Genomic DNA, 26,182 nt, shown 5'->3' on the forward strand with positions numbered 1-26,182 from the left:
ATATCCATGCAGGCAAAGTCAATCTAGCATTAAAAAGGGCATTTTAGGGGCTCTTTGCATTTGTTTAGCACCTTTGCCTTGTACATACTGTACAAACTAGTTTATGTTTTGAGCTGCCATCGGTCCTTGGGCATTAAAACAAGTAACAGTAAAACAAGCCAAGAGTCTAATTTCTGTGGAATCTGTGCAAACATTTTGTATATATTGCATAAAACAGAAGGACATAAAGCAGACTATGCATGACTGAAGAACAAAAGAAAAACAAGTTTGCTAAATCATCATCATTTTAATGTTGCTGCTTCCAACCTGGATAGATTCCACAAAATATTTTCTTTAAGGTTGTTGTGTACTGACTCAGCATTTAGAATCATTTTACATCTCCATTAAGCAATGCACACAACTAGATCAATCAACATAAAGATAAAGATACTATTTTTAGACATCAGAACCTCTGTTAAAAAATCTGTGAACACAGACCATAGCCACTTGTTATTCCCACCCAGAACTCACTGTGATAGGTCCATGTGTGTCAGCTGGTTAGGGACTGGATAGATGTTGACTGTTGTAAGGCCTGTGGGCAGATAAAAGCAGCAATCAGCAGATAAACATTTGAAGCATTCATGTGTGTGTTTATAGGATGAATGTATCACTGGGGAGAAGGTTCTGAACATACAGACAAGCTGCCAGGGAGGCAATAATAGCAGCTAGTTGACGCTTTGTTTGACTCACGGTTGCTGCTGGCATGAAGCGTGCGCAGTGTGAAACCGCTGAGTGTCAGTGTCCCCAGCTGGTTGCGTTGGCAGTGCAGAGTCTCCAGGTTGCAGACAGAGCTCAGGTCTAGTGAGTCCAAGCAATTGTCCCGTAAGTCCATCTGGGTCACCTGGTTCACTACCTCTAGACTCTCACTTTTCACACAGCGCAGCCCATTCAATCTGTATTTAATGGGGAGTACAATAGATGAAATATCACTGCTTATTCCTACTTGAGCAGAGGAGAAAGTCTTGGATGAAGCTTCAAGGTGACATCAAATAAAATGATCAATACAGTGAAGAAGCTACTACAATAATAGTAGTAGTATGGCATTAAGGGTTGTTGTAAAATATTCCAGCAGTGGCTATTTTGGTTTACAGTGACAGATCATGCAGCAAACTTTAATGAGAAAACATCACAACTGCTGTGGGGAAAAAAAGACAAATGACAAAACATGGATCCTCAATAAAAGCAATTGAAATGGTCATTTCCGTTTTTTTAAATATTGTGAGGAGCATGCAGGAGAAGTAACAAATATTTTAGCACTTTTCTAGGACAAGCAATGTGAATAGGAAAACGATGGAAATAAAACACATGAAACACATTTTAGACATTTTAAACACCACGTGGGAATCCAAGATATTGTGTTTGAATGGATGACACACTAGAGCCACTATATTGTCTCTCCTTTGCTTAACTGGGGACAATTTCTATGAACTTTTTGTCAGACTCTCTACCCATATTTAACACCTACCTTTTAAAAACACAACAAAGAGTAAAGAAATTCTGGGTCCATGACTGCTGACTGGTAAAACACAGATTCCCATCCATCCTGTTAATAAACAACAACTCCTCTTTTATAGGAGCCGTCAGTCCGATAATCCACTACAGATGCACCTTGCCCTTATAAATGTAGCCTGCCATTGCCAAACCGCAACTTCAGTCCCAAGGTTGAATTATTAGCTGGCTGTGGGTGAAGCAGTGATTACTGGTTCGTCCACTGACTAGTAGGAAAATCAATGAGTAGAGCTAACCCCTCCCACATTATCCACCACAGAGGCCCCCTTGAGCAACACTCAAGTTAAGCAGCTGTGGAGCTGCTAAGAGGCCAACAAATATTTTGTTCTAGGCAGCTCCCAGGTGTTGATGTAGGTGTGAAGCAGGGCAATGCACAAAAAAGGCATTTGTGCTCAGCAAACCTGGCATCTATAAATAAATGTTTAACAAAAGTGAGGCTTAAAGGAGCGGAGAAGAAAGGAAGAATGGCTGAGGTTAGTAGTATTTGTGTCAGGATATTTATCTTTCTGTCAATGCCAGAGAAAGAAATGAAAAAATATTCACGTTATGTATTCACTGAATGCCTGAGGATGTCCATTTACCTTACATATTACATTTTACATATTGATCCAACAGACTAAGAAGAGAGGAAAGAGACTGAGGAAGTGCAGAGGCTGAGAGCTGTCTATGCCCTGGCTGGCCTCTTACCGGAGGTCGATGTTTTTCAGGTGGCTCATTCTAGCCAGAGCACACAACGCCAGACTCTCCACTCTGTTCCCAGCCATGGCCAGCTTGTCCACTGCACTCAATCTCTCCAGCACAGCAGGGATGTGACAGAAGTTGTTGAAGGAGAGCCCTAGGCTGTTGAGCTGGAACAGGCCACCCAGCTCTTCAGGCAGGGAGCTGAGGTGGTTTCCATCCAAAGACAGCGTCTGCAGGCTACAAGATGGAGAGAACAAAGTCATGTTTTGTTTTCTTTTACTTCAAAGATTGGTCAAATTATCTGCTTGTGTCCATTTGTAGTTATATAGCCATTGTTTACTGAGCAGCATCCTACATTAGGCAGGTCCACAGAATGAAAACTGCCTGCTTTAGCTTCTTAATCTGATTGCATAACAAAATATTTTAACTTTATGCATCTCACTGACTCCATTAAAACCCCAATCCAGATTTTATGATAACATTAATTAAGTGTGCAGAGGCCTAATAGTTCTCTCCAAAAACGTCTGACAAAGGATACAATAATAATACATAACAGAAAATGTCACATTTCAAAAAAACAAATGAACAACACAGAAAAACATAATATAACAGAAAATACATTATTCTCTTTCTTATTTCAGACTGAATATAAACAATATCACTCACAGTGGGAGAAAAGTACAAAATAGTTTCTGTTTTGTTAATTTTTTGTAACTGTCTAAAATATCTACCAAAAAACTAAAAATATAAAATATTAAGCATAGTCACCTTTTGTGGCTTGTTTGTGTGGTTTGTTTACTTACATAGACAGGTTTTGTTGTCTCCTTTCAAGCTGACCTAAATTGCAGTTCATTGAGGATTTCACTCTCTGGATGTCTTTGGATGTTACTTCTTGTAGAATTACTTTTTCTTGTGCTGCTTGTAATCCTACAGAACTTTGCGTGTACTGTTTGTTCATGCTATTTATGTTCTGCGTGTCATGTTCTGTATATATGTAGTGTATGTACAGTATATGTGTGTCACTGTATCATACCTTTGAAGGTTGCCTATCTGTACAGGGACAGTCTGGAGACTATTACAGGAGAGGCTGAGTTCAGTCAGGGTGAGGATCTCACACACACATTCAGGGAACACACCCAGACGGTTGTGAGACAAGTTCAGGCTCTTCAGCTGAGAAAACCTAAAGAAAAAGAGAACAGAATGGAGGACATTAAAAAAATCTACAAAAACATTTCACTTGTTTGTTTTGCTGACATTTGTCCTGTTCATTCAATAAATTAATAAATTGTAACAGTGAGTGAACACCAACACAGTCAATCTCCTCACTCACTGTCTGACGTCACTTTACAATGATCCAGAGAAAAGGTTAAAAAATGTACATACAAACACGGATGCTTGTACTAATTCATGCAGTTTAAACTACGAGGGACATAAGTGAGTTCTTGTTTGATGTTGCTTTCATATGGGTACCAGAAGATGACTGGTGATGGTGAAAATACAGGAAGATTCAATGAGACAGAAGCGCCAGCATATTAGCTGACCTGCTACCGTGATCCACATTTTCAGTGAACTGTCACGTCTGCAGAGCTATTTGTTTTGCCTCAGGAGAATGCAGTGGACAAGGAATGTGAATAAAAAGAAGATAAATGGTACAACTAACAGCTGACGCTGAAAACCAATTGTTGGAATCCAGGGTGAACGCTGTGGAAATAATTACTGTAGATTGATTCCCCACAAGTTCACTGTGGGAGTTTTGTGCTGTAATTTTTTGGGGCTTGCACCATGTTATTAAGATAGCTTTGAAAGCAGCTGGAAAAAATCAGTCAGTGGCTCAGTGGTCAAGAAAAGACAGTGTTCATATCGAAAAAGTATTCGAATCATCCCCACTCGTGTCTTAGTATTACCAGTTTATGATGTTACTAGATTTAGATCTCTACCAACAAATGTGTTGGCACCTCCTGAGGTCTCAGCTGGCTGTTTCAAATAGAAATAGTGTTTGTTTTTGTAACATGTGTCCAAGAGCCTGGGCTGTGATGAATGGAGTGGTGCTGTGTGGCTGCACAATCGGATCTTCCAAATTAACCCCACCTTCCTCTTGGTCACCCGGGTCCTATGAGCGGTGGAGGTGGCTGCCATCGCTCACAACACTGGTCAGAGTACAGACTATTTCCTTTTGTCCATGTTTGCACATACTAAATATACAAACAACACAAAGGGAGCACTAGAAATGGAGGAATGCAAGCCAGTAAAGTTTAAATCTTCTTCAAGCAAGCAGCAGAATAGGCCTGCATATAATGTAATGTTTTCAGTACACACACACCCAGCCATCTATGAGGTATACCAGAAGGGCTGGACAGGTTAGGGTTAGGGATGCATCTACTGATGAAGCCACCTCATTTAAATAAGCTCAGTTTTGTGCAGAAACAGACATGAAGCTAAATTCCTCTCCATGAGAGGAGATCATAAGCTGTATGATGAGCAAGAGACGTAGCACATTACATTCTTACATAAAGGGCATGACAAAAACAATGGCACAGTATAACACTGAAGCAGCTGGGTTAGGGTTCAGGTATCTGTAAAGTTGGCGATTATACTTGTGAAAGCTGGCATGAATGAAAAACTGCAGTCTTACTGTAGCACACTCAAGAGATTATGTTTACATTATTAGTGCGGGAAATGTAACAGTAACATATATAATCAAATGTTTGTGCAAAGTTCTTCAGTTAAAGGATGTGTGATTACCTGGGGAGGTTGAGCAGGCCTTCAGGCCCCTGAAGGCTCATGAAGTTGTGTCGCAGGTTGAGGTGGGTGATATCCTGACTGTAAAATAGGTATTCAGGCACCACTTCCAAACTGTAGCAGGACAGGTCCACCAGGCTGACTGTCTGAGACACCACCTGCACACAAACAACACACACACACAGTTAAGAAAGTTAGTTAAGAAAAGTTCATAGCAAACCCAAAACTTGACTTTAAACTTCTACTGAGTTGCCTGTTGCTGCCGTGCAGGCACATTGCGCCATTATATTAAGACAATAAAACTCCTTTCCAATCCAAAGAGCATTTCATCAACACAGTCAGGCAGTAACCACCCTAACACCTCATGCCTTGTGGTGAACTCCAAACCCAAATACACCTAACAGCAGGCTCCCCTATCTGAAGAGTGTTTAACTTAAGTGAGCAGGGAAATGGACTGTGGAAGCAACTACTGTATACTGACCTCAGATTATGCAAGCAGAAAGCTGCCTGACCAAGACGTTACTTCAGACAGACAATGCCCCAGTTTCCAGTTCAATGAAGTTCATCTTCCATGGAAACGCAGTTGTCATGATTTGAAAGAGTAATAGAGTAACTCCTTACTCAGTCAGTCAGTTACAGTGAGACCTGAGGTAAAATGTGTAGACATACACCAAGTGTCCAGTTTATTAGGTATGCCTATCTAAACTAATACAGTCTCATGCAACAGACCTGCAACAAATCTTACCCATACAAGGTTATAATGTTTAGTCTGTTGAAACTAAGAGAGGTGTTGATTCAACTGTCATTTTGAAGGCTCTAGTTTCTGGTGCTCTTGAACTGTATTGCATTGGGTTAGGTCCAGGGATTAAATGTGAGACGCACAATATTCTCACAAGAAGCAAAACTAAGGGCCTGTGTCCACATAGCGCTTCAAACGCTGGCAGGGCGATGGGGAGAACTGGGATGAAGCGCTTTTGTGGTGAGAGAAAAAAAATGCATGTGAGTTTTTGTTTCTATGACAAGAAAATCTATATCAACAACAATATCAATTTCTAACAATTCGCTATTAGCTTAACAAGCAACAATTGCAAATTGTAAACAAAGCAGATGGAAATATGTATTTTCTATGCTTTTTTTACGTTTTACTTGAGTTGTTGTCAACTCTCTTCACTTCACACAGTTTACTGTCTCCACCAAGGCCAGCTGAGCTCTGTTTTATGTGTGTGTAGAGCCCCACCCTTGGCCAAACAATCAGAGGAGAGAGACAGAGAAGCAAGAGCAACCATAAATGACAACAAAACATGGTGAAGAACCCTCAGCATATTTTTTTTCTTTTTGGTCTTGTCTTTTTTGTCTATGCTATAATAGTTTCCTGTCTAACATATCATAAAGCTCAGAGTGTCTCTTGAGATAGACAGACACGGTCAGAACAAGCCTCTCCTCCATTCTCTTGGTTACCAGGGTGACAAGTCCCCCATCCAATATATGATTGGTTGCCTGAAAATGAGTGACAGTGATGACACCAGCACCTTTCTGAAATGTTCAGAAATGTTCAACTAGAAGTGCTCGAAGCGGTCGCACAAAAAAAGGTGGAACACTCTGGAAAAAGTCGCTGAGCGCAGTGCTTTTTCTCTAGGTGTCTGCATGCTGCTGCATATGCTCTCTCCTCATTGGTAACAATTTAAAAAAAGACACTGCCACTCAGACAAAAAAAGCTATGTGGACACAGGCCCCAACATGTGAGTGTCGAGGAGCGTGCGATTGCATCGAAATGTGTGATTTTGTGCTTATTTTAGCAAAGTTCAAATCTCACACGGCTGTTACAGTACAGTCACACAGCATCGCCTCACATTTTTCTTGTATAAAACGCAACTGCGCAGATCCCCCATCAACTCAGAGACAATTGTTTACAAGCCAGCCATCATCGTAGAGCTCGTCCAGTCCAGTCTGGGGACAGTCTCCTCCATTAACTACAGGGCTGCACACTGTGCAGCAACCCAGAAAATGGGACGGCTGCTCAGCAGAGCGTGACATCACGTCACTGCTTTTAGAGATGACAAACACAAAACTGCTCATCTCCCACAAAACTACTCATCTGCCAGCCACTTTAAAAAAGCAACTCCTCTTTAAAAAAAGAGTAATTAAGTGATGTGAGAGTGGGACGATGGACACAGATTGACAGAGAAGAATTAAAGAGGGGTAGAAAGAAAAACAGACGGCTAAATAAAAGCTCACAGCATGAAGTCAGTGATTTTTACTTGCTACTGTGGTCCTGGTTAGACCTTGATCAGGAAGTCATTAAACCATCCATTCACACATGCAATCAGTTAATTTCCTATAGAGCTGAGAAACAAGCACATCAACAACAAGTCTGTGTTTGTGTGGTTAAGAAAGATCACATTTCTGAGCCTTTTATGTGTACTCTGGTATATATTCTATCACAGTTAAAATCATATTGAAAATCCTTAAAAAGATGTTTGCAGCTCAGAAACAGACCGGTAATCTGACTGCTTATACAGTTTCCTCAGGAATATCTAGTCTAGTCAGGTTGCACGATTGACATCTCCAATCCTGTTAGCTGTTAAAATCTCATGACGCTACTGACAGGAACATTAACAAGATCGTACAGTAGTTCAGCCTCTTCTGTACAGCTTCTGACTTTTTAAACTGAAGAGGGCGTTAGTTCTTTTTGTGGTAAGTTACACAATAAATATTATTCACTGAATTAATTAACTGCACACGCAATCTTAGCTGATGTGTAATAGGGCTATGCTTTTAATGCAGTTTGTACGTTAACAACAACAAAAAAAATCATAAAATTGTTATTGGCAAGACATTGTTGACGTCATCTATGTTCCTGTATACTGTAACTTCACCAAAATTCATAGCCAGTGTCAGCAAAAGAGAAAACATGCAACATTGCATAAACCATAAATACATATATACACAATAGTCATGAGTCACTTTTCCCTTGGTTTTTGAGATAAACTGTTTTTTTGTAGTGACTGTCACCTGGAAAACACTACTTTTTCTTTAAATATATTCTTTAATATATAATATATTTAAAAGGTACATCCAATGTACCTCTCATTTGTAACTAACTGAACCTTCTTATAAATAAAATGTCTGATATAATCCTGTATAATTTGTCTTTACACTCCAGTATTCAGTCCTATCCGGCAAACTCATTTTGTAAGCACAAATGCACTTGCTGTGTCCCTTTCTCGCACACACACACACACCCTTGCAATTTATGCAATGTAGCATAAACACTGGCCCAAATCCACCAAAAACGTTCATCAGCCATCATCCCCAGTCTCCATATAAACCTCTTGTCTAAGTCTCAGCCTAAATACAGTGCACAGGCTACTCTAACCCCATAATCCATACCACCATGGTAGGAAGAGATCCTGGATTTAGCATGAATCTGCAACTAATTGGATTTTCTTTTTTTTTTATCTGTTGGCTTTCTCCTTCCATGGCTAATTGTATGCTGGCTCTGCCTCAGTGGATGCTCTCACAGAGGCTGTTCAGCTCCAGGAAGGAGCTGCGGCACAATAGCCATTAATTAGGATATTAGAGACAAAGCAAGCTGAGCAGAACAGAGACAATGAATTTTCTGAAGAACAGCTGTGAAGACCTGGTAAGATTCTCTGAAAGACACACAGTATATAACACAAATAGAAAAATGTGTTTGGGTCATTTCACACCCTTTAATCCACAGTGACTTATGTAACAAAAGCTCTACTGCTGAGGGCCTTTGTAAAAAGAACTCAATAGAAGTGCCCTCTGATAGAAGTAAAAAAGATAAACTATGTGAATAGAGGTATGCTGTTCAATCAAAGCCAGACACCGCTGAGAGTCTGCCTCTGTAGAGCCAATCAGACACATTCAGACAGGCGCTTTCTGATTGGACGACTCAGCAGGCAGAAGGTAACTGCAGTCCCAACATCTAATCTCTGATTTAAGTACAAGACCAGAGGGACTAACTAGAAACAAACAAACCGCTGCTAAGAGAAAACATGGGAGACACACACACACACACACTTGCACTCTTGCTTACTTTTGATGCCTGCCGATGCCATCGCTGGTAGTCTGCAAGTGTGTCAAAGTTGACAAAGTATGTCTGGGCCTGTGATCCAGCTGAGCTGAACATCAGACAGTGTTGCCTCCGCTTCACCTCCTCCACCTCAATACAAAGACAACACACAGATACGATGAGGCAGAACACTGAGAGAGAAAACACAAATGGAAAATGGAATTCATTACTTATTATTGCAGTGATATTAGTAACAGAATAACGTGATTTTGTCATCTTAACACACTTACTTATCAGTGAGTTTTTGAATTTTACAATAAACATTTTAGGGTGGATTTATTTAACTTTAGACAGACCAATAAAAAAAAAGCCTTATATACTTCCGGCCTTTGATGGAAAAAAGTTGAGAACACCTCATTTCAGCTTAAAAGCTATAGACTGTTGCTGTATTTTCTTTAGTTGTAAGAGGACGTATACATAATCTGTGGCCTAGATAGCAAACAGCTGAGATGCATTGCTTCAGATGACAGTCTGCATGTACAGTGTTGTGTCACATTTTTAACTGATCAGCCGTCCAACCCAGCTGTGTTGTTGCAGTGTATCTACAGTCAGCCTGGAGTGTGGGCTCTATCCTGGGGAAAGTGAAAGGTTAAAGACCCCACCAGGTTGTCTGACCTCCAAACACTGAACTCTCACCTTTCCTCCCACCAGGGGTAGGATGTGCATCTTCCCAGTCAGGCTGTCTTTGACAGAGGCCACGATTAGACAGGTGCCGCAGAGGATGACCTGCCGCTCTGCCCACTTGTGCAGCTGCGACTTGCCCTTCCTGACGCTGAATACGCCTTTCAGCAGGGTCCGCTCCTGCTGGTCTGCATTCACTGGACGCTCTGGAGGAAAAAGCCCACACACAGAGGTTAGTGTAGATCTATTGACATTGATCTAATGCACAAGAACCCCCACGCCTCTTCTTATAAACAAATTCAGCTAATTAATAGCAAATGTTCTGCAGTTACACATGGGATGGAAGTTTCCACAAAATGAAGTCATATAGATACAAACAGGTCAGCATGATATCACCTATAGATTAGTCAGTGAGTCTCCTTAGCTTAGTAATTCCAGGAACTGATCTGACATCAGCACTTTGGATGGACACTGCCCTATTATCTCATTTATTGTACATCTGGATAGATCTCACTGCACAATAATAAGTTTGATCTTAGAGTAAGGAGGAGAAAGTTTCTCCATTGAACTCCATATTTAAAAACTATTAAATCTGTTCTGCCATGATGATGCTATGATGACAGCGAGCAGAGGGAAAGAGATCAAGGGTTGGGTACAAGTATAATTTCTCAGTATCAGTCATGTCATTCAGGTTGGGTCTCAGATGTGGATATAGGGAGGGTTCAGGTGTCAGTTTTAGGCCTGACCAGAAGTCCAATCCATAGTGCCAAAATGGATCCTTGCAGTTAAGTTAATCCAAGCTTTTTTTTCTTGATACAATTACAAACAATTGCTCATCCCTCTCAGGTCACAGATCTGGAATAAGACATATCTGAAATGGAGGAGGTCTTGAGTCATGCTTGGGTTCCAAATATGGCATAACCAGTCCGATTTGGTCTTAAAGATGCAGATACAGGCCAGGTTTTGGGTCTCAGTTTAAGGCCATAGCCATAGCATCTCAATTTTATCCTGTGATCCTTGAAATCGCAAGTAATTCCTCTTCCTCTTACTTACTTGGATCTGTAAAACCAACAGGCCAGTCATCAACAGAGCTAAGGTGAACAGCAGGTAAATTATCAAGGTGCCCTGTGAACGTTGTGTGAAGCCTGTATGTATCTATCTCCCTCTTCCTTCTTTCTCTCTCTCCCTCTCTCTCTCTCTGTCTCTGTTGATGTCCTAAAACTAGCAGAAGCATCAGTCATATTGATGAATGAGTCAGGGTTTTGTCACATTAAACTTCACTCTTTTCAATTAAATTATGCCAGTTTGCACAGCAGGCAGCCTTAGCTGGCCTATGCTGAAGGACACATCCGACAGTGCTGCTGTCTCTGCCAGGCTTCAAGAACACTCAGGTTAATGGCAGGTCAAATAAGCACAGAGGAGACACTGCCTCAGCCTCTTGTCCTCTGTTGTTACATTTTCCTCAAACCAACTTATGCCGCCTCCCACTCAGAGGCTCCCATTGGCAATCTGCTCTCTCTCCTTCGTTCTGTCTGCTTCACTCTGTCTCTCCACTTTCCCTTTCACTCTGCAAGGGCATCCAAATGAAACAAATTGGCTGTTCTGTCAGATCAATAGCAGGTACTGATCCTTGGGCGTCCCATCACTTAAAGAGAAAATTAGAGACACAAAGCCTCACAGGGTCAGTGGTGGCTGGTATGGACCTATGTGTCTTTAGTACAGGATATTAAGAACTTTGCAGTAGTAAAAGGTGCCACTGATTTGCTACAGATTCTTAATACTTAAGATTACTTACTCTTTGATGACACACTGGATATAAATCCTATTTTTAACACTGTATTTTGTTGAGGTACATATTTTGTATGGAAGCTTGTGTTTGGACTATATTTAACATTTGAGAAGGTTGGCTACATAGTTTAATAAAATATTTTTTTGTTTATATTCTTTAATGTAAGGTATCAAAAAGTATAATGTTAAAAACTTAGGTATCATATTGGTACAATTTGCCATTATTGGCATTATATCTGTGTTATTGCCCTTTCTTCTGTATCACTGTGAGGAGATGAGGAATTACGATCATGGACTGGCTCTTAAAACCACGCAAGGGATTCACACATCCTTTCTGCAAGTGTTACATAGAAACTCAACACATGACAAGCTGCATGTCAAATACTATCATTTTCTTTATCACATACTTCATTTGAGTCGTAATATTAGTTTCTGTCAACAGCATCAGAGGTTGAAAGAATACAGCTGACAGCTGAAAGTTCGAAGTTTGAAAAAAAAACAAATATAATATATTCATTAAACCAAGTAATTAAGCAAAACACTCTCCCACTGCAGTACCCACATCAATAAACTCATCATCGCGCACCCACTCACTACAAACTGACACAGGTTGTCAGGAGGCTCTCACTGGTTTCACAGTATATCACCAGAAACAAGCACACTACACACTTTGCTTTGTTATGCTGTCAGGGGGCTACATTCTTAAGAGACCCACCTTCAGGATGCAAACACACTGGATTAGTTTATCAATGTTCTGAACATCTGTTTTGCAAGAAAGAATTCTTAAACAACCATAAAACCAGTGAGAAAAGACTTGGTTGAAGAATTTGGTAAACTTCAAGTTAAGGCCCATATTATAGCTTGTAGGTTACAAGCTATAATATCCTGGGCCTTAAACATTTGTAAATATGGATGTGCTACACATCGTTAGATCAGTTAGATATTCCACAATTCAATCTTTCGGTTCACTCTATGGAAACCATGAGCACCAAGGTATGAAATTATGAAATGAAAGATTTGTAACTGATATGTTATTCGATAGCCTAATGTTTAATGTTAATGTTTTTTGATGCTTCAAATCAAATATAAAGATCTTTGAAAAGTGCACATTTGTGGTGTAAGTGTACAAACATCCACACATACCCAACATATTGCTTTTTGCACTTCCATACTGATACAACCAACCATCTGAAAATCATTGGCCTATCCATTTACGCAATATCAGTCCCAGCCATAAAGAGCCAACTTCTAAAACAAACACACATGATATCCCTCAAGGTCTGTGGGGCTATTAGTTGCTAGGGAAACAGGTTGTTCACAAAATCAAAGTCCAATCTGAGTAGGTAAACCTACATACCGTCTCCTCCGCTGCTCTGCAGACAGCCGGCCAAATCAATCCCATCCCACTGATGACGAATAATGTTGACCATTCCCTGTGGCTCCAGGGTTTAGTGACATGGCCATAGATGTTGTGCAACACTGTTTTGTGTTGCAGGATGTTTTTATTTGAGCTATTAAGATGGCTGGAGGAGCAGGGCCACAAAGAGGCCGTGCTGCCTCCACTAAACTAATCATCCACGTGTCAAGCGGCCTCCTTGGAGAGGCTGCCAAACCACAGGGACGGTGTGACAAGTGACAGATCAGAGAGTCAACTGTGCGACTCCTTATCTCTTCTCTGTTCGTCTCAAGTGTGGCTGCGGCCTTCACTTGCCAGCAAACTCAGCGACATCTCACTTCACATGGCATGCCAGATGAGCATCGAGGCCACAACAGGTCAAATTCTGCTCCCTTATCACCGAAAAAATAGAAATGGATGGAGAAACAGATGGTAAGAGGGACAGAAGGGCACAAAGAGGTGACTCCGTAAGTATAGAGAAAGTGTTGGCACCACTGACTTCAACTTAAGTATCTGCTCTCCTGCAAACCTCTTAAGAATAAATGAGAAAAACAAAATACTTCTATTAAAAATGACTCAGTGTTGTAAGAGGGATAAGGAAAATTACATTGACCCCAAAACAGGTAAAGTGGCCTTTCATTGGGCCAATTTTAATCTCTTTTGTCTAACAATTTTAGTCTGTAGCTCCTGATCTTGGGATGGAGGGTGTTTATATTTCTTTGAATCTGTTTTTAATCACATATTAGATGATTTCAAGGCAACTGTCGAGCACTCAATTGAACACAATACGTCCTGTATCCCAGAGCTTTTTTGTCTTGCTCAAGATTGCATAGATTGCGTTAGCATGCAGTAGGGGGTCAGTGGAGGCGGAAGCACAGTCTGATTTGACTCAGAACAGCAAGCTCTTTTTGGCAGCAAATTCAAATTCAACCCACCACCCAGATGCCTCCTCTTGGTGGTCCGTGTTTACCTCTATTTAAGAAACTCTACTTTAAACTTTGTGCAAGAAATTCAATGCTGATATAAAATATAGCAAGCCTGCACTGTATAGAACACAGGTGGAAGCCATGCAGCTAAACACTGCTTTTGAATACAGATGACAACAATTAAAATGGTGGACATTTTTCAGCAGCAGTTAAGCCATCTGACTTGAAAAGTGACTGTGAGTCTAAGACACAGTCTGCAGCTTTAAAATGAGAAAGAAGAAATCCTCAGGAGAAGCAGAGCTCCATCACAGAAACAGCATATTACAAGGACCTGGCAGGAAACCACGGTGAGAGCCTGCTCTCTGCAGAGCTCTGTTGCTCGGGGCAATTCTGTGGGAGCCCAGATCTCAATAGAATTACATTTTTCTCTTAAATTTCAGTCTGAGTACTTCTTTATTTTTTTTCCCTTTAAACCACTTTTATACCATAAAATGAAGAAGAAAACTTGTGCTTGGTTATTTACTGTGGTTTTCTATCTTTTCCTCTAGGACATGATTATTGCAAATCAATTATACACCGTTGACCCTCAGAGTTTCACACATTGGCTCACTGTCCATGTCATCGCAGTCGTCATTTATGTTTAATTTCCGCTTCAGGTCAATAACTTATTAGGTGTGTTCACACGGCTTGCAGATGACTTCATTCCTTCTGCTCTGATGGGAACTGTGCACAGCAGTTTCAGGTGTCTAAGCTCAAATATGTAAAATAGAGATCATCCGGGCAGAGGTGGAGCAGGGCCCAGTGGACAAGCGGTAGAGCTTACAGCAGGCCATGTCTGTGCTGCAGCTGCATGGGCCAACACAGAGAACCACTGGCCCTCAGGTCTCTGCAGTTGTTTTCACTAGGAGTGTTTTTTTTATTAAGTCAGCATTTAGAAATGTTTACTCCCTTGTCCATGTTTGTTTTCATCTCATCTGTGCACCACAGCAGGAGGTTGCGTGTGTGTGTGGGACGCAGGAGGGTAAAGACGGTTCGAGATGAGTTTCCTTAACAAATAAAGGATGGTGAAGAAGTTTAATAAATTACCTGCTGCATTGCAAATTAGAAACACTTTAATGGCTTGAGAGAAGATAAATCATGTCCAGCAAATGTCCACCTACACATACAATTAAAAACATGCCCCTCTATGTGCATGTAGACATTGACTTATTATAACAAACTACCATATACTTGTCACTGGTTGTATGCCTATGAGCCAAGAAGTTAAACCTGAAGAAAACATTTCCTACTCAGACTGACTCATTTTAATAAATTATAGAGGCTTGACAAGGTAAATCTAACTAATATTTGACAAGAAAAAAGGTGGGAGAAAGATGAGAAAATATAAGCTTTTCCAGCAGTAACATTTCTTATTTGCAATATTAGATACAGGGTCAGCCACATTTCCTGCTATAAATAGTTTTTCAGAGTATTTCTCTCCAATGAAAATTGTCACAATGTGATCCGTGGATTATTCAGACAAACCACTGACAAAAATATTAGAGACAGTTATCTCTATACCTGGGCACATAAAACTATCTGCATGGCTGCACACCCTTTAATCAACCTGCAATTCCTCAGGTTCATCTTACGACTGCTTCTCAGGATGAGAACCAGTGACGTAGACTGTCAAAATCTATTAAACGCTGAGCTGACATATGCAGTGCACCACATGAAGTGCTACTGTAGCGGCTATAGTCTTTACTGATGGACCACAATTTCCCTCAGCTGCTTAATCAGATCATTACCTCTGACAGCAGCTGTTAGAAAAGCACGTACCTGGGAAAAGGTTCTCAGAACAAGGCTGTTGTTGTGTGTTTCAACAATACATCACAGTCCACCTACAACCCCACTCTGGGTGGGAATGAAAACCAGGGTTACCTTATGCCAGCCAAAAACTGAGGGCTACTGGTGAAGCTTTATGACTGAACACACTGAGATAATTCAAAACAACCACAACAACCTGCGAGTTATAGACCAAAACAGTCGATCCTTACTACTTCCCCAGTTCTAACAGCAGCAAACGGCCAAATCAAGTTGTGCTCTCTGCCTTGGCAGTGAATCAAAAGTGCCCGAGTACCAGTCATGCCTGGTCTCTGGTCCTCTTTTCCCATGAGTTGACAAAAGGAGGCAGGAAGTCTCCAAGGGGCCTGGCTAGACTCTGACCAATGTGGCCTGACTACTGATAGTAGCCAAGATCCGACCAGTTCTCATGTTGGCATGGGGCAAACAACAGTTAAGCTTCCACTGGATACAAAGGGACTAGGAATAAGACTGAGGCCACAGTGAGCTTAAGATCTGACAGTTAAACAAATAAACATCAGTTGTATCAGCAAGCAGACATAAAAAGAAAGTTGTATTCATTCTAAAGAGGCAGTCTAAGTCAGAAAAACATAACCCTGCTGCTTATAATCTACATTTTGGTCTGATGAGTGATGATTATTAAGACTGTGTAGTGTTCACTTATCTGTGAAAGCTAAAGTAGGACAAGTATCTCACATTGCAAAGGAGACTAGAATTCACATGTTGTGCTTCCCAACTGGACCATCAAAGTTATATCAAACATGTTATGTTAGGTGGTCTTTGTGTGACACAGTGGTGCAGCGGTTAGCACTGTCACGCCACAGCAAGAAGGTTCTGGGTCTGAATCCTTTGTGTGTCGAGTTTGCATGTTCTCCTGACAAAACTGAACATGATTTTGTTGTTTCACATGGATAACAAATTATGATTAAATCTGTTGCTAAGTCTTCACAGTTATTTAGGATTTTCAAAGTCTTCTCATGAGTGCCTAGTCAGCCCAAGAATTTCAATACAAAGCTGTTGAGATTTGTGTTTAGCTTGTATTTTTATTCAGTGTGGCAGCACTGCATTTCAATGTAGGGAGGGTTGTGTACTTTATGTGGGAGGAATTACATGTGAGCCCTTTAGACGCTGTGGTTTGCTCAGTCTTCCTCTTTCTCTGGCACAGCGGCATGGGAGCTGTTCAAACCCCAAACATAAGGAGTTCCACTGACTCAGCAGGAACATCAGTCGGTTTATTAAGTGGAAACACATTACAGAACATCGTTCACCATTTACCCTTAATGGCAAATCCCTTAATTGCTGCAACTGTAAGAGTATCATTAGCACCGACTCAAAATGAGGAGAGTTGGAGATGTCTGTGGGTTTGTGTGAGCTGTATTAAGACACATGCTGGTATACAAATGTGTCACTCTCCAAAGAATGCACTAATATATCATACTGACACAGGGCCACTTAGTCACTCCAGTCCTGGGTTCATGGGAGCACGCTGACAGCGGCAGGTAAAAGACAGCCCACATGGGGATGGAGAGACACCACAGGATGAAGGATGGTCAGTCACTCATCATGAAGCCATGATGGCTGTGTGTTTGTGGTATCCCAGGCTATACTGAATACTAGAGACATCACTCTCAGGATGTGATAAAAACAGTTTTGGAACAATTGACCTCTGCAGCCTGTTTTTAGGCATTCTAGTCTGTTTTCAGAGGAAGACACCGAGCTCCTGCCAGATCCCACTGAGCAGCAGCAGATACTGAAGAGTGGGAATGATGGCCCCTGTGGGTCAGTACTTACCACTGTAGAAACGGATCAGGCAGCTGAGGTCTGAGTTGGCCGCTTCTTGCTGCACTCGTACTGGGTCTGCGTAACCCATAGCTGCCAGGTATTCATACACCATCTGGAGCGGACGCTCAGTGGGGTCCAGCCTCCTACGGGACAAAAGAAAAGGAGAAGTGGTGTAACAATGGCCTACATAAAATAATAACACCAGTGTCTTTCACACATACACTGAATATTATTAACATCATACTAAAGGTATAAGGCTTCTTTATCCCTGTTTCAAACAAATTCCCCCCAGGGATCAATAATAATAATATTTTTGATTCTGATTCTGATTAAAAGCAGTTATTGAAAGGGAGTCTAAGCCAAAAACTAGGAGAGAAACTACTCTCTCTCTATACAGAATATAACATTTTCCATGAGTAAGTGTGTGCAAAATACAGTAATATCTGTGCACTTGTGCTACTGATACAATAACTTGTTGAGAGAGAGAATCTGACCAACCAGGCTAGCTAGTGCTGCGACAAACAACAGAGTCCTCACCGACTTCCTTCCCATTAACACTACCAACTATGTTCAATGGGCCACCTGACCAGGGTTCCTGTAGTGGTAAGTTTTGGTGTCTGGAAAGAAAAAACATGTCCTGGGATGTCAGATGGAATGACAGAGTTCATGATGGTCATTTGGAACCACAAACTTATGAAACCAAAACCTTCAATACTTTGGGTCTATAGATAAAATAGTAATAATCACAATTCATCTGCACCCCTCATGATCTCTTTTTCCTTCATGGAAAAAATGCATTTCTCACTATAATTAGCTAAATGAACTAGAAACGTATAGTCATACCCCTCAATAGCATACTTTTTTCTGAATAAACACAAATAACTTTGTTGAAATGTATAATTAAGTCATTTTTCTAAATGTGCATTTTACTTAATCTGAGGAAATCATCTTGGTCCACTAGTAATCACTTTAAGGAGCCTCCCCACTGACACCTAACAGGATGAATGTCAACCCTGAAACCCGGTACCCCTAGCTTGATAGAAGCAGTCTTTCACATCAATGCTGACTGCTGAAGGAGGTAATGCAAGCAACAAATGCAACTCACACTTTCATTTTCAACCTTTAAAAAACAAAGGTCAAAACAAAGTCCCAGGGTTTACTCATGCTCACTTATCTTATCACAACTTGCTGACTTGTTTTGAATGATAGTCTGAGCCATCCACATTTGTGACTTTAAATGCAGTTTCTGTTTGGAGTTCTATCTAATAAGGTGTTATACCACAAAGACCATGAGTTTATGTTAGTAAAAAATATTTTTATTTTAATCTAGAGCTCGACCGATGAATATGCCAGTTGATACTGGCTTTTTACAAATATATCAGTGTCTGCATACATGACGACTGACAGAAACAACTTAATTAAAAGGGTAACATTTACAGTAAACGAGACAGAAGACAGTGCTTGAATTAAAAACATCACTGATACCCCTAAGCGCAGTGGGCAAACAAATATCAGTATCCATGTCCAAGCTAAAGGCCACCTTCCCCGTCAGCCTTTATGATTCGCAGGATCATGTTATTTGATTTCAGACAGCTGTGGCTTGTGCAGGATTTAGGCAGCTTCCAGCAGTCAGCGAGAGAAGGATGACTGACAGTCCCTGTTGACCGTTCCCACTGACGCTTACACTTAGCACTGATATGCCTCATTTATTCACAAATCCGCCAACCTTGGGCAATGCAGCAAGAAGCTGTTAAATCCTTGTCAAATGGCACCCAATGGGTTCATCCGTCCTCAGGGTGGGAGGTAAATTATGCAGCAAACTATGGAAATGTGTCTCTCAATTTATTGTAGACATACCCAGTAGCCCATGTAGCCGAGACAGGTGGGTTTTACAGAAACCCCTACAAAGTTTTTACTCTAATTAAACCTCTCAAGACTGTGTGGGTGTGTACAGACACTGGTTTATTGTTGTTTTTAAAAAAAAAAAAACATTATTAGTTTGTGCTGGTAATTTCCAGCATGTTTCAACTCAATTTCAACCTGAGAAGAGGTCTAATCAGCCAAAATGACTGAAAATGGGTGAAGGGGTGCAGGGGGTGCAAGTACAAAGAAGATCAGAGAACTGTGTTTGGATTTCAGCAGGGTGTATTTTACGTTCTTTTAATTGGCAGGATATGTGAAGCCTCTGCAATTATAGATCATTTACCAAAGTTTTGGTTTCTTACCATAGAGAATGAAGTTGTCGAAGAAGCAGAAGAAAATGAACATTCCCAACTGTGTAAAGTTATTAATTAGTTGCTTGCTACCCTACTCTATTGGCAGATACCTCCTGTGAAAATCAATAATCAGACCAGGAAGGAGCAAAGCTTTTTGTGGATACACATTGTTTCATAAATGGCTGCTACAGTAACTCCAACTCTGTGCTCAATACTGTGCATAATGTTTATTAAAACAATTCTTCAGTCTAAAACGAATTCAAGCTAACTCTTGCAGTTGTTGCAGCTTAAAGTTTTAAACTCAAAGCAAATGCAAGATGATTTTATCAAAAGCATCCCCCATCAGCTGCTGCCAACGTTCACAATGCCTAATTGGTTCCAACCCACCCCCTTGTCCAACAGGCCTATCACCCAGCCTCAAACTTTCTCAGTGGTGAGCCCACAAGATAATGGGCATGCATCGTATCTTTGGGTACAGGGGTCAACTGAACTTCAAACATTGACCTGTACATGTTACTCCCAGGCTGACTGATTCCAGTAGCTGGCACTCTGTCCTGATCCAGTGTGAGGTTCTGTCTGATCTTTCAGAACCAATCATAGAGGTATTCTTGAATAGTAATTGGTCTGGTCCCTCACCGTGCCGACTGTAGATGGAAGCAGATGAGATTTCTCTGCAGGGTGACTGGCCTTACTTTACATTTCAGAGTGAGGAGCTCAGTGATTTGGGAGGCCCACGGTATCAAACCACTTTCTCCTCTGAGAGGAGCCAGTTGAGATGTCTGGGAACCTCCCTTTGGAAGTGCTCTGGGCATGACAATCTGGGAGGAAACCCCCGGGCATACCCAGAACATGTCGAAGGGATTACATATCCCATCTGTCCTGGGAGCACTTAGGGATCCCCCAAGGAAAGGCCTGTTGCTGGGAAAAAGAACACCGGACTGCTATGCTAACCCTGTTGGCACTGCAACCCCGACCAGGATAAGTGGCCCAAAAATGGATGAATGGAAAGATTGGATGTCGTCTATCAACTCTACTGCCTCTGTAAATTTATCTTACAAGGGAGTTTGTCTGAATGAAAATACAATACTCCTTGAGCAGGAAAGAATCGGGACCATGTCTTCCTGTAAGCGGCACATTACTACGAGCTATAAAAAGAAATCACTAAAACAAAGCTTCCATGCCTTTGCGTCATGCACTTAGTTACACATCCTTCTTTAGCGCTTTTCTCAGTGCTGTCACATGCTAATTCATCAAGTACATGCATTTATTATCAATCACAATAATAAAACCTATTAAAACATTTATCTAAAAAGAGCTCACTGCATGTGCTGTCAGTCTGTAAGACTGGATTTTTTTTCCTTTGCATAAACAAAAATGATAGTATTAAGTCACCGATGCCCTGTTTTTGGATGTTGAATTCTAAAATATTAAATTTAAATCCACCTGGTCGTACTCACTGGCAGACTGCAATTTAAGTGCTGCACTGCTGGAATGTAAACTGAACCAACACAGCCAATCCACAGGCTTACCAAAAGCCTTTCATTTATTTCCAGTCTGCACTACAGTGCCTACAGCTTTTAATCAGCACAGATATAATGAAGTTGTTTGGTTCATATGCTGATAGTTGATAACATCATTAGCTACCAGCCCATACAGTGATTAACAACCCTCCAGTCATGTTTCCAGCACAATATCTGCAGCACATCCATGGCATGATCTTTCGGCCATTTATGCTCCCATTTACAAATCTCTACTATAAATCCACCACATTTTTGCTGGCAACACCGCGTCTCATATAATTTTAAGGTTTTCATCTCTCAATATCCCACATCATTTCAAAGACAGACAGTAAGGCTCACATAAAATAAGCCAGTGTGATTTTAACTAGCTGATTTCCTATTTTAGACTCTCCTTTCTAGTATCTTCACGCAGGCTTTCCCAGGAAAGCAAAAAGAGGAACGGCCCAGATTCCTTCCTGGTCACGGATCAGCGAACCAGCTTTTTATCCTTTCACAGATAATCAAGGGGTCATTTGCTATTTCTGTCAACGTACGTCTTGTGGAGCTGAGAGGTGTGCAGTCATGTTCCCTGAGGGTATCCTGGGTGAGGTGCTATGGGGTGTTGGGGGGGAACTGCAGCAGGTCTTCAGTGCTGTGTTCCTGGACAGGATATCAAGTAAAAGGCAAAAGAGGCCTGGTATACTTTTTTATTACTTTATTTAAAAATAGAAAGCTTCTAAATTGCTATTGTTAGATGTTACTGTACGCCATTATACCCACTGCAGCTGCATTTTTTGTTTCTGATGGAGGAGATGTGCTTCCATTTGAACCTATGCAGCTGTCTAAACCAGCTGTGTAACATCTCATGTTTCACTTGCGCTATACTCGCATTACTGCAACCCAAAGAATCTTTTTATGCTTCATGTCATTTTTTATTTCTTTCACTTTTCTTTTTCTATTTCCATGTTAGTGCATGATTATATATTAAGCTGTGAGCTGTCAGATGCTTCGGAGTGCACAGCAATACCGTACTGAATAGATCTAATGAAGGCACTGATGCAGGACTGCAGCATGTTAGATGCTCTGAAGGGGGCACAGGGTTGCTATTTGGGATACTCTTTTACTTTAATGACTGAACTTAGTGTGTATTTACCTGACTAGGTCTCCATGAAGCTGAACATAGAGTCCCTGTCCGTCCCTCTGAGCGCACAGCTCCTCCACTGTGGTACTGGTGGAGCAGAGCACCAACTGCAGGTCTGTCTGAGGGGTGGAGGAGGCCTGTGGGCCAGAGGCAGGTGGCTGGGGGTCCACTGTCCCCCCATACAGACACACACAGCCCCGCTGGGTGTCCCCCTTTAGCCAGTCCCGCTCTCGAGATCCAAATCTGGTCTTTCTTGTTACACAGCTACGGCTCCCATTCCGCTTCATGTTGCGCTGCTAACACAGAAAGAGTCGTTTAACTCACAGATTGACATCAGATACATATTGGCATGTCTAACAGTCATGGGCTGTCTGAAGAGCTTGAGGGAGGTTCGAAATGTACTCTTGACCCTGCCAGGGGTGCTTTGAGCTTACTTCTTCTACACGACATCTGTGCTGGTAGTTATCAGTTTGACAATCTCAATGATCTAATGTCATTAAGTGTGGTTTTAGAGCTATCAGTACTGGAACATAAAATGTTATCAAACTAATAGCAATGGGGCTAACATTAAACATGCTGAATCAGTGAAAGTGTCCACTGGGCCGATGCACAGCTTTGGGGAACAAGCAGTGACAGCAGACTGGTACAAAAAGAACTGGAGAATTTCAACAATGGAGACATCAGATTGCTTAACGACAATACAGATTTCATCCTGGTTGTGTGGACTGCATTTTATTTTCTTTCTGTACCAGACTATCATGTTGTTGCTCTTGCCTTAACCACTTGTGGTGATATTCAGGAGCCTAATACATACACGGATACACTAGACTATCTAAATTTGACATTAATAAGGTCTGTTCTGTTAGGGCTGTGCTAAAATGATAAAATTAGATATTCATAGACCACATTTAAAAGCCTGGAGAGCTCCCAGTTGTCTTACAGGTGTCTTCAATACTGTTTGAAAATGTCATCTTCGCCTCATTCAGTTGTGGTAATAATCAATAAGCCTTTGAGCAATTTGCTAACCTCAAAATAAATCCAAGAGGTTCTCTGAAAAATGTTCAGTGAGTAAAGGAACTGTCAGCTGGACCACCACTTACAGTACAGTGGCTGCATGATACTGGACGGGAGAGCTGAGCCACAGACCGAGTGTTCAGTGTACAAATCAACCAACCCCCACCCACCAAAACACACACACACAACACACGACACACACACACGCACACCACACACACACACACACACACACACACACACACAATGATGCAACATTTAATCACACATAACTGCACACTGCAAATAACTTTATAATTAATAGCTTTCAATTAATTATCTTTGAATTAAACTAATCAATTAATTGGGAAATCCTTTCACCATCAGCTGCAATATATTTGATATCCAACAGAGAATCTATTTTGTTTGAAATATTAAATATATTGAAAAAATGATTTACCACTTTCACATTGGTTTCCACTTGATATGTATGTATTTTAATAATATAATTAATATAATAAATTAAAATGTGAAAATCAGCATTGTTTAGGTCAAATAATGTATTATTTGTTATATATATATAATTTATGTTCCTAATGAACAATTCACAAACACTTTGAATTTATTAACTTTAACTCAATTTCTCTTATAAGATAATCGCCTCAGTCAACCGCATTTCACGGTTTTCACCACCAAACAGATTTTGCTCAGTCAAGCTAGTAAGTGAGTTAAAAATATTCTGTTAAACTTTCCAGGGTTAAGAATAATCTTTCACTTTCACTCCCTAAATAATAACTATAGCAGCATTATTCCAGAGGTTAGAGAGAGGGGAATTCCACACCTGTTGAAAATTACTGTGGCCACAGTGAAAGCCCTTTTTCCTCATCAGCTGCTGTCAAGGTGTGTGTGAGTGAACCACTGCTTGCTGCTGTGGAGTCACTCAGTGGTCAGTCTAGACTACAGATTTGCTGGGCATTTCCGAGATGTGGATATGTGTCACTGTGTGAATGTGAAGTAGACCTGTATTGAGGTATGGAGGTCCCTTGTAGACCTCATGATGATACGGTATGCAACTGTAAGAAACTATATCTTGTGCTTCAGCAAATCAACAAACATTACCATATTTCAGCAGGGACAGGCGGGCAGGTAGGGTTTGGATGTGACCCTTGATTCAATTAAGATACCAGGGTGTATTTCCTCACTGATAATCAAAAAACAAACACACAACTTAATTATCTATCTAATGTTGAGTGAAAAAAAGACTAGTAAGCATTGTCCCTTCACACTGACTGAAATATGGGTAAATGGTTTCACAGCCAGTATCTGTTTACATAAGGTATTATGCACTTATTAACAGGGTGACCTATTTCATTTATGTTTTTGATGTGTGTTCACATACAATAACTGAGCAATGCATATACATTAACTGAACAGCATAGCTGAGATTGTATGTGTGTGTGTGTGTGTGTTGCTACCTTGCAAGCAGCTACCTTAGGGACTTGTATGTCATTACACATCATGTGTCTTGCCCTAAAATGTCATATAAAAACTGTTAACCAATGGGCCTTACTATAAATGCTCTTACAGTATGTGTGCGTGTGCGTGCGTGCGTGTGCATGTGTGTGGTTTGTGGCTGTTAATTGGCTCTGGTACATTTCTCACTTAATGGCAATCCTCCTCAGATCAATCATCAACCAAAGGATAACAATCACTGGGTATCACAGTGTTACATAATCTTACAAGGATGCGTTCATGCACTTTGCCCTGTTGGATTCACCCACCGCAATGTAAGGAGAGAAAAAACCCTTGACATGTAACACAATATAGATATATCTGTCGAGCACTTTGTCCACTGCATCACAAGAAAATAAGCCCCCTCGGTATGACTTGCCTTTAGCACTCGGATCCCCGTTGCAGCGTGAGCTCCGGGACCACTGCGGCTGCCGCGACCTGCAGTCTGATTCAGCCCCGCTTGGTGGACCACCGTGTCCGGCTGCCTGTCTATGCAAGCCCCGTTATCTCCGACATCACCTCCTTTCTTGATGCCCGTTTGGGTGTTAGTCGCCACGACCGCTGCGCTGTTGTCCTCGTCCTCCATCGCCATGTACGATCCCTAAAAGCAGCGACAGAGAGCAGACAGTGTGGTCCCGGTACGCGACTGGCAGATTCCCACGGAGAGGTGAAAATTCATCCTGTGTCGGTGCAGCGACGCCATATCCACACTGAATCTGACTGTTGTCAGACAGGCCCGCTGGAGAGCTGATCAATAAACATTACATGGGCGTGTTCAGGGTGTTTATTATTCATCAGCCGCTGCCCCTTTCTGAGGGGAGAGGCCGTTACATTAGGCATAAGGAAGGTCTTTCACCACTTGATGCGGTTTATGAAGAGAAACCCCGACGTGCGCTGGCTGTAGGGCGTGTCTCCGTGCTCAACTTATACTCAGTGTGTACATTGTGTTTGAATAATACATGAGATAGCGTTTAATCTTTCACCCTATCAATAGCTGTAACATTAATATATCATAATATTCTGTTTTTTTACTAAGTCACCCTCTTTAAGACATCTATAAATTGGCTTTATGGATTTATTTATAACTGCTTTATTGATCAGTTGTCCAGGTTTTGTTGCCAGGCTCATGCTCCTCCATCACACTTGCCTTTTTATTTCATTGATCGGGTAAACCTTCCTCTCACTGTATGGATAAAGAGCTGTGCAGCATCTGGACCAATATGCTTTTATTAACAATGTATTAGCCCCTGCCAACTAGATATGAAACTCATTAACATTTATAATTATTATTATTATGATAAGGCTTCCTAGCTGACCATTTGTAACAACAGATTTGTTTGGATTATATGTGACAGAGACATAAATAATTTCAGGCTTGACGGCTTTTTAGAATTGATAA

The 26,182-nt window shown here is 41.1% G+C and overlaps 1 protein-coding gene across 2 annotated transcripts in view; it reads right to left on the reverse strand.

Annotated features, from left to right (window-relative positions):
• phlpp2 (PH domain and leucine rich repeat protein phosphatase 2) overlaps window positions 1–25,516 on the reverse strand; it is a 37,257-nt gene extending 11,741 nt beyond the window's left edge. The window contains exons 1-10 of one of the 2 annotated variants that reach the window (XM_035652008.1): window positions 25,163–25,516; window positions 22,291–22,571; window positions 17,432–17,565; window positions 9,704–9,894; window positions 9,032–9,157; window positions 4,972–5,126; window positions 3,263–3,409; window positions 2,236–2,466; window positions 730–932; window positions 511–571 (exon numbers count right to left, since the gene is read on the reverse strand). In XM_035652008.1, the coding sequence (XP_035507901.1) occupies window positions 511–571; window positions 730–932; window positions 2,236–2,466; window positions 3,263–3,409; window positions 4,972–5,126; window positions 9,032–9,157; window positions 9,704–9,894; window positions 17,432–17,565; window positions 22,291–22,571; window positions 25,163–25,375 (1,742 nt within the window). In that variant the 5' untranslated portion in view covers window positions 25,376–25,516. Of the gene's footprint in view, window positions 1–510; window positions 572–729; window positions 933–2,235; window positions 2,467–3,262; window positions 3,410–4,971; window positions 5,127–9,031; window positions 9,158–9,703; window positions 9,895–17,431; window positions 17,566–22,290; window positions 22,575–25,162 lie in introns of both variants that reach the window. The other variant, XM_035652007.1, reaches the window with a different exon arrangement.
• Between the last annotated feature and the right edge of the window lie 666 nt (window positions 25,517–26,182).

Source organism: Morone saxatilis, unplaced genomic scaffold, assembly GCF_004916995.1.
Source record: "Morone saxatilis isolate NCDOM2014 unplaced genomic scaffold, NCSU_SB_2.0 Contig11, whole genome shotgun sequence".
Classification (NCBI taxonomy): Eukaryota; Metazoa; Chordata; class Actinopteri; family Moronidae; genus Morone; species Morone saxatilis.